The 9,393-nt window shown below is 40.0% G+C and overlaps 1 protein-coding gene across 1 annotated transcript; it reads right to left on the reverse strand.

The window, feature by feature from the left end:
- Positions 1 to 847: 847 nt before the first annotated feature.
- Positions 848 to 2,491, reverse strand: CCL20 (C-C motif chemokine ligand 20). The gene is made up of 4 exons (XM_032193750.1): positions 2,416 to 2,491; positions 2,061 to 2,175; positions 1,179 to 1,256; positions 848 to 891 (listed from the first exon to the last, which is right to left on the reverse strand). Exons 1-4 carry the CDS (start codon positions 2,489 to 2,491, stop codon positions 864 to 866), a joined length of 297 nt encoding a protein of 98 aa, XP_032049641.1. The 3' UTR covers positions 848 to 863.
- Between the last annotated feature and the right edge of the window lie 6,902 nt (positions 2,492 to 9,393).

Raw genomic sequence — 9,393 nt, forward strand, 5'->3', positions numbered from 1 at the left:
ATCATAAGCCTTGTCAGCAGATGAGCTAGAAGCTTGCCCTGTGACAATCTGTTTAACACTTCTCCTGCACAAACAGAGAAACCAGTAAGAGAAATTCCCTCAAGTCTCATTAAATGAGATTGAGCTAAAAACAGGTCTTCATGTTAAGCAAAAGCTTTGTATATAGCTGCCATCTGGGTAAGCGGGAGGAATTATATCCTATGGAGTTCACAGCTACCCACCTGGCAAACAGACAACCAGGTGGACACTGGCTTTATCAGGGGTTAATACACTTGAGTAGTCATTTCAGCTGGGGCTCATGAGCAAAGGAATTTATTTTGAGGGAAAGTCACCTTTTTCAATTACAAAAACAAACATACCACACAGAATGCAGTTTTTAACATTTATTTTCAACTCCAGTTTCCATTTTTTCCACAAGCAGACATAAACAGTTGTTCGAAAAGTATTATAATGCTAACTACAGTTAAAAGGAACATTTTGGGACAAGAAAGTGCTAGAGAAGTAACAAAATAAACAGAATAAATATCCTTTACAAAGGTTTACACATGCTGAGCAACACAAAAATACTGTGCAATAAACCTAATACAATTCATATTCTGTACAACAGCTTAAGGTACTCTTTACTAAGTAGTACTCATGTCATATTAGGAATACATTAGTAAACATAGAAACTTTAACAAAATGCTTAATTCAAGCAAAACAGTGATGCAATATGAATCAACGAGAAGTTCAACGGTTCCAAAGAAGCCAGAGATGGTGGCGAGTAAGCACACAACAGTGTACAAGACGATGATCTCAACCAAGAGGTTGAACCTAGTGGTTCTTCAGCCACGACTGCGTTTAGTTCCCTGCTGGAAACCATATCACATTGACATCTTCTTTAGCTTGTGGCTGTTGAAAAGAACAAGAGAACACAAATAATCACCTCAGACATAGATCAAATACACGTTACTCTCTCCAAGATATAGCACCTGCTGAGAGAATAGGTCAGGTAGAAAAAGGGACATGTGACATGACTGTCCCTGAGAGGACTCTTAAAAAGGAATAGGCACATCTGACAGGAGATGGAAAGAGAAATCAGTTCAGAATTGCCATCAGAAGCTGCCTTCAGGAGATGTAAGTGAAGAACTTTTATACATGCTCCATTTTCATCAACTTAGTAGTTTTTAGATTCTTACCTCAGGAAAAGAAGGTGCTTCTTCACCCAGACATCCTTAGGGTTTACGCAGGCTTTCAATCCACTGGAAGTGTAGAAACTGGAAAATAATGATAAAGAGATCAGTAAATAATCATTAGAAATCTGTGCTAGTAAATACTGTGAAGCTGAATTTAATCAAAAACATGCACCATAGTTACCCTACATGATGAAGAGCAACAGCTTTTGTAAATGCCAGTTCAATATGGGATGCTACACAACCCCTTCAATACTACATGAAAATAATAATAATAACAACAACCACCACCACCACCCAATGAAGCTTAAATGTAATAGCTTCAGTCTCAGGAGCCATTTCTTGCACCATGAAATGTTAAATTTGTTCTAACTATTGAGACAAATAACTTTTTTTAGGTGCAAGAAATAACATATAAGACTAAAGAAAACAGTTGCTGTTATGCTAAGGTGAGAGATCACTTGGGGGGGAAAATTATGATCTCTGAATTCAGAAAAGTCTCATTTGCACGTTATGTGGTTCATGTGCATCTGTTAACAAGTTTTGGCAAGGAAACACCCTGTATTGAGTAGGTACCCTCAGCTGTAGATTAAGCACATCCTTGTATGCAAAGGTGATTCCTAAACAAATCTGTTACACAGATTGTACGGCTGTTCTATGAGTTAGTAGTCTCTATCAACTACTGGTTGGATATTTTCTATACTATCACTATATGCGATTTAATTAGTTAAATTGACTTTTGGGAAGAAAAAAAAAAAAAGAGAGAGAGAGAGGAAGAACAAGAAAAATCACACTTCTAGCATTCAAATCATTGATCCTGCCCCAATAGGCATCCTAAGGTTAATACATGACAGTCAGAAAAACAGGATCATCTGAAAAGTAACCTACATGATCGCATCAATGTCGCAGACTTCGCTGGAGAGCTGTTCAGTATAACCCTTAATGGCCCACCGAGGCAGACGGGCTTTGGTATAAGACAGACAGCAGTCCTGGTTGCTTTGTGCTGGAATCAAGGAAAAAAAAAAGTTAATAAAATCTATTTGGATCATATTTCCATGCTGTCTAGCCCCCCTCCAGCTATTCAGCTCCCCTTCAAAAGAGAAGGAGAATTCGGCAGTGTACTTTGCTGAATTAATGCCCTTCTCCATCATCCTGCAGCCAGCATGCACACCCTGGTGTGGCTGGCATAGTGCAAAGTAGCCCAAGAGCTGCATCCTAGGGCGGAGTGCCCGAGCACACTCACCTTGGGAGGTACTGCACAGCAGCAGGAGCCCAAGCAGAGAAGCCAGGACCAAGCTCTTTGTGCTGAAGGCAGACATTTTCACTCTAAGCAGCAGCTGTGCTCCAGTGAGTGCTCTTTCACCACCTGCCTGTCCTGCCAAGCTTGCCTCTCCTCCACCTGCTTATAAAGCCGCAGCAGGAGCCACGGGAATTCACATGCGGGCGGGTTCCACTATCATCACTGGGTTTCCCCACGGCAAATTCCATCATGCCCAATACAACCTCAGCACTCCTTCCTGGTGCTATAACCGGAGATAGCGTGCTGGGGAAATTTTTTTTTGTTGTTTTTTAAAGTAGGTTAGAAGATTCAGCCAAAAAGAAAAGGAAATAAAAGGTTGTGAGGTAATGGTTCTGTGGGTGAAACATGTATTTTTAGGGGTAAGAGTGTGGGTTGTGAAATGAGGAAAGTCAAATGTAGGTAACTGAATGTTACCTACCAAAACTGTGTCTTTGCTGTGCTCTATTTTAATAAGCACATTGTGGCGGTAGAGGGAGGTGGGCCTAGCCCAGACAGATTCATTTCACTATGGTATCGTCTCAGAAACTGGGTAACTATCTTTAATTATGCCAAAAGACTATATTAATATTTAAAGGTTGGCCAACACAGTAACATCAGACTTTCCAGATGACTGCTTTGTGACCTGTAGATTGTAATACTGGCAGGGCCCACATGGGCCAAGTATTCATGGAAATTAGTTTTGTTTAGTTTCTTCTCACTGTCATCACTTTTTGCCTGTTCATTACACATCTGAACCATTTCATTAGAAATGGACTCTATACTGTTCCAAATGCATTGATGCTACCTCATAAGCCATGGTTGCATCTTGTTTGCTCCCCGTGCCATACTGCACCCAAATACTGTTACTTCTGAACATTCAGCTAAAACACGCACAGCCCTAACAGGGCCTCTCGTTGCTCAGAAGAAACCCATGCAGAGAGATTATGTCATTGCACTAAGTGCACTGTTTGAGCTGCTACTGAAGGCTGCTATTTCCAGTACCATTCAGTGACCCCTGTATAACGAATGTGACAGCTGCAGGCCACGTCCTGCTCTGCTGCTGTACAACAGAGCTGTTACCAGCTCCAAGTGGTTATAGAGTAACCTGAGCTTTAAGTAGCTTCTCTTAAGTTAGAGCTCAAGGACATGGTCAGAAACTGTTCAGAATGACATAACCTCTATTCTTTGTGTATTGCTGATAACTTTTTGCTTTCCATAAATGTAGTTTATTTATGGATCGCTTATTTCTAGACTGACGGGTATTAAGAAGCAACGGTTAACAATGAACAATTCTCCATTTACCCCACTGTCACCATTTTTTCTTTTTCTTTTTTTGATTTTTACTGTTGTCCAGTGACAGCCTGGGATTTCTTTTTATTTATTTATTTTTAAGGGAGAAAGGCATGCCACCCAGTTTCTGCCAAGCAATAAGATATGAAAATTAGGCATTGGGTTATCAACCCTCATTCCTCCGCTTCCACCCTCCCGTTTCACTCCAGCATTGATACTAGTAAGGTGTCCATCTACTTTGGAAAGAGAATTTTCTGAGATTGTTGAGATAGTAACCATACATTCTTATCCATAGACTAGCATCACAATCATCAAAAGCACTAGGGAAACAATAGTTTAAAAATTTCTAGAAAAGCCTTCTAAAAAGGAGATCAGTTTGTCTTCTTTATTGATAACATACTTGTTATTCCTTAAGTCCAACTCTTCTCCCGTTAGATTGGATACTCAAGATATAACTGATCAGGACTATAACATTTCTTTTTTAAGATGTCCTGCCTAATCAATAAAACTGACGTTTTGTCTAATAAAACATTGCTATTAGACAATATTACTACACAATACTACATAATTGTATCACTAAGTAGTATTGAGTTGCAATTATATTATTTATTAATGGTATTAATATATTAGCATTAATACAGAATTCTTACTTTATTATTATAAAAAAGAGTAACTAATAAGTACTATTAAATTGCAGTTCTGCTGCCCTTCCTCCTGCACTGAGTGTTAAAGTACAAACCTATCCTTTACAAGTTCCCAAGCAAGTCTTACAAGTTTTCTTCTTACTCCAGCCTGCCATGCCACCTTTCAGACAGTCCTGGTGGATTGTCCAGTGGGTTGTCCACATGGTCTGCCCCCAGTTTCTCTGGAGGCTTAGGACCACAGGACAGCGTCACCACTGCCTTGAAGCAGCTGTACTCCTCCTGGCATAAGACCATCCCCGTTCCTTCTTCTACACCTCATTTCCTACCTTATTCACTGTTTTTTTTTTTTTTTTTTTTTTTTAAATCTTTTCTTGAACCCACCTTTTCATCACTCCTACATCTCCTTCCTCTGCCTAAACTATTCCCAAGTAAACAACTCACCCCAAATTCCTTTTTCCTCATTTGTGCCAAATCTGTTCTCCCACCACCCCACCCAAATTCAGTGCTTCTGACACCATTATCTAGGCCGTTTCAACTTAACATGTTATTACTGAAACCATCACCTAGATGGAAGTAGCCTTGCACCTCAAGCCTCCCTTCTGACTCTACAGTTGTATTTCCTTTCTAAACAGTGCTTTTTGGACACAGTCTTTTCACCAGATCCTTGACACCCCTACCTGATCCTAATTAAGCACAAGCAGTTTGGACACCAGAGCAATGACATAATCAAGCTAACGTTCTCCCCATGCTTCTTCCCTCGGGCAGTTTCCATCACACCTCTGGTTCCTGTCTGAGCCCTTCACGGCTGTTGTGCCTGGTGTCACAAGGCAACTGCTGCTCCTTTCAAGACAAAGTTTATTTGATTTAGGAAAATTCAATTAAGATTTAAAACAAATGCCATTGTAAGGGCCTCAGCTTCAGGAGAAATTTTCACTTTGCTTGTACTTAGTGTGTACAAAGTACCCTCAATATATTTGCACATAGTTAAAAATCAGCAAAAGCCATAATGCAAATGGCTGGAGAAAGTTGCCTGGTAAGTTCTGACGTAGCTCTCAAGCATATCTTATCTGTTTTTACAACTTGATAATGCAAACAAAAAGGGGAGAAAAGGGGTGGGGAGGGTGCTTACATGTTCAAAGAAAGTGATGATTCCCAATGGATGAGGGGAGGGTGACTGCTGCCCACCCTGACCAAACAAGGCTTTCGGTCTCCCTCAGCACCTGTGTGACCAGAAGGGGCTATAGGAACCTGACAGTGACTGCAGAATGGCTGAAAAAACAGGCCCTCAGGCTCCAAGGCAGCAATCAGAGGGCTAAAGGTCTGCTGGAGGCCCGGCTGCAGGTGGCTAGTGCTGGACCAAAACATTGTTTAACGTCCCAGTACTGGGATAACTGGGGAGCTGCACAGGAGGCCCTACAGCAAAGGGCTGTGTACTGAGTGCGGGCCAGCAGTGCTCCCTGAGCCCACTGCCCTCCTGGCTGCCCCAGCAAGGGCCGCCGTTCCCCCCCAAGGCTGTGTGGGGAGGCCTTTACCCAAAGTCTCCTCAGAGAGGCATGGAAAAAAGCACAAGAAGCAACAGCCACAAGCTGCGAGAAGGAAAGTTTGCATCAGACACTGAGAAATTTTCTTCATGGTGGTGAAGCACTGGGACAGGGCCCAGAGGGGATGTGAAAGCCCAGTTTGAAAAGTTTGGAACATCTCCAAGGCTAAACTGGACACAATACTGCCCTGATCATGATCTTTAAAATTTTGGTTCCTCCCCAAGCCACAGTCAAGCCCATATTGTTGTTATTAGTTTTCCCACTTGACATTTCTGTCATGACTAACTCTCTATTTCTTTTAGTTTGTCTCTTCCTGACACTTCCTTTGTTACAAGTTGAAAAGCTTCCCATCCTCTTCTTGCTCCCTTATTAGCCCCTATCACATCCCAGCTCTCCCTCCCTGTTGATATGCTTGTAGTAAGACAAAATGCCAAAGCATGGATCCACAAAGTTTTCAGCCTCTCTTAAAACTCCCCTGCTTTTGTTCCAGAGGTCGAAGCTGGAGAACAGGCCTCACCCCTACTGAATGTATTTTAAGAGATGAAGTAACACAGGCTAGGTACTAATGCTGTACAGCAGTTCAGTTAGAGCCATAAAAGAGGAGGACACATCAGGAGAAACTGCATATGAGAAGCTGTATGCACACAAAGAATTCAGAACTATTCATGATTTCGAAAACTGCTTGAAATTTTTTGAAAATGGGGGCCCACAATGGTGATATACTTCACCGTGTGGTTCAATGAGTACCCAGAAGAGTCATATATATGCAAGGCTTAAAACATACCACTAACTTCTGAAGAGAGACACAGAGGAGGGACTCTATAATCACTGATTGATAGACTGCAGTTTATAGTGACTTCTTTATGGGTTTAGGTTTAATAGTAAACAATTATTTAAATCTCTTGCCTACCTTGATGTTAGACACTGCCTATAATATCTTTACCTATTGCCTATAATAAGAATCACATTGCCAATTTTTGTTTAAATTGAAAATTACTTTTTTTTTTTTTTTTTAATTGTTTTAAACTGTCTTCACAAAGAGATGTTTTATTAATATTACTGCTCTTGGCCAGACTGCTGAAAATAAAGAATTATAGCAACACAGCTGATCAACTAGGGAAAAAGTGTACTAAAGGGAAATCCCCTTCTGTAATTTCCAATTTTTTAGGGCAGAGCAAAGGGCAGGAGAAGGCACCAGTTCAAAGGAACAGGGCCAAACCAGGGGATTTAGTCATTGCATAATCCCCAGTGATGAGATGCACAATAAATCCCAAGCATAAAGGTTCTACACATAACTTGCTCAATACCTCTGGCATTACAGTCATGCAATACTGTGATTTCATTCACTTCAGCACTTGCATGACTGATTAACAAAACTCCCTCTCTGAAGGAGGAAATTAATTTTCACTAATTATATGTTGCACCTTGTGAGGAACAGATATAGAAATACTATTGAAAGACATTTGTTAGATGCAATTACTGATAAATTATATGCCTGGTGGCAGAAATGAACCTCTGACCTGAATCCACAGCCTGAACATCAAGTTGTTTCCGATATTAACAAATAAGTGATTGCACTTAAAAATATTTAACTCATAAAGTAGAAAAGTATGTTATGCCTTGGCAATTATGAGAGAGTGACATTTTCCAGATTTTCGCAATCTGTAGACAGGAATAGAGACAGGCAAAAAAAAAAAAAATCACACCATGTAATTAGAAGTGAAGTTTTAGCTGGGCTGAAGGTTTCATAAATTCCATTGAAACACAACAATAGTTTTGTCTAAAAATTAGAAAATATTTTAGAAAATGTAAAGCATCTTTTCCTCAACTGTTCTGTGTTTTCTTCCTCAAGTTGACATTAGTAAAAAAAAAAAAAAAAAAAAAAAAAAAAAAGAGAAAATATAAGAAGAACCAAGTAACATGAAGTGGTAAAGTTTGAGGCTGACCTAGAACTCGATGACTGATGGTTTTACTAAACCAGACTTGACATTTCGAGTGCTTGATCACTCTGGGCTACTTAGTACATGTTTGACAACTGGGATTTTGTCATGTATTACTGGAAGACTAGCTTAAAACTATCCAGTAACACCTGCTTGCTTTGGATTGCTAAACAGGGGAAAAAAAAAAGACAATCATGTTTGTGTTTAATAGATATTAGTTAACATAATTTATTGATTGTAATATGAGTATTGGCAGAGTAGCCACGAACACTGGCCTTCTCAAGTGCTGCAGTCACTGTAGCTTTACAGCAGTGCAGAGTTAATTTATGGAGGACTTTCCTAAGGGGGGGGGGGGGGGGGGGGGGTGTTAAACCATAGTTGCCAGAAACTGCTGGTTTGGACTTATATCTGTCCAAGAGTCCTGCTCTTTTTCCGAGGAAACAACAGCTCCAGGTGCTTCCACCTTGACTCTTACAGATTATTTTGCATAACACAACTGCCTTGCTTATCCTCATATACCCTTAAAACTCCTTTTCTGAATCTTAGCTATTCACAGAGAAAATCTTGGACCACGTAAAAAAAAAAAAATCACTTTTCAAAGGGACAAAAAATTAACATTTTGCTGGGAAAAAAATGCCTCCCTAGTATGTTTCATTGCAAGTGTTTGGTGATTCTGTTATCCAAACCCTTCTGAACTGGCATGGAGTCAAAGTTTTATAAGAATCCAGGACACTTGGAGTGAAAGAACTCTTACTTTCAATCAAACGCTAGCAGCCTGATGCATATGCGGTTTATGTTAAGTATCTCTCAAACATCATTAGACATACAACATTAAACGAAGCATCCAGCTAGTTATGTGCACTTGTCTAGACATAACAAATGTTCTTCCTGCAGGACTTTACACTACTTGGGCAGTTGCAACAGTTCAAACTCTCCTAGTATCTGTAATGAGATTTACCTTGAGGGGAGGGGGAAGGAATAGATAGAGTGGAGGTGAAATTTCTTACCCAAGTTGTGAAAATGCAAATTTTTACTCTGAAAAAAGATGTCTGTCCATGATGACAGGGCAAAACTGTCACTAGTAGGAGGTTCATAGGATAAACATGCCAAGTGTACAAAGGAACACTCCCCAAAGCAATATTTCAACATGGAAAGTTACTTAGAAATCCTCTCAGGTTTTTCCTCCCGTCTCTTTTTGGCAATCCACAGCAAGTCACTATTAGTCACTAAAAGTATTAACCAACTTAATTGAGATTTGTTTGACCTATATATCATTTCCTTTTTGTTACTTAACTGGAAATGAAGAAAGCAAGCAAAGACTACAAGTTAAAAGTGCACTAAACTAAACTGTACAACAAAAATAGCGATGGCAAAGTTATAAGGTCCAGCCATCAAGCAGAGATCCTCCTGGGATTTTTTTTTTGTTTTGGTGTTTTTTCGTTTGTTTGTTTAGTGCTGGGATTTGCATATTGGATACTTTCATGAGTGACTGAAGTGTCCTCCAAATTCTAAAAAGTGAAGCTTAAT

Source organism: Aythya fuligula, chromosome 9 (assembly GCF_009819795.1).
Source record: "Aythya fuligula isolate bAytFul2 chromosome 9, bAytFul2.pri, whole genome shotgun sequence".
Taxonomy (NCBI): Eukaryota; Metazoa; Chordata; class Aves; order Anseriformes; family Anatidae; genus Aythya; species Aythya fuligula.

Bases quoted from the DNA above. Each gene is read 5' to 3' on its own strand.
- CCL20 (XM_032193750.1), bottom strand. From the start codon at position 2,491: ATGTCTGCCTTCAGCACAAAGAGCTTGGTCCTGGCTTCTCTGCTTGGG. The intron at 1,257-2,060 runs GTAGGTTACTTT...ATTATTTTCCAG, and splicing joins TGCGACATTGATGCGATCAT to TTTCTACACTTCCAGTGGAT. The intron at 892-1,178 runs GTAAGAATCTAA...TCTTTTCAACAG, and splicing joins AAGCACCTTCTTTTCCTGAG to CCACAAGCTAAAGAAGATGT.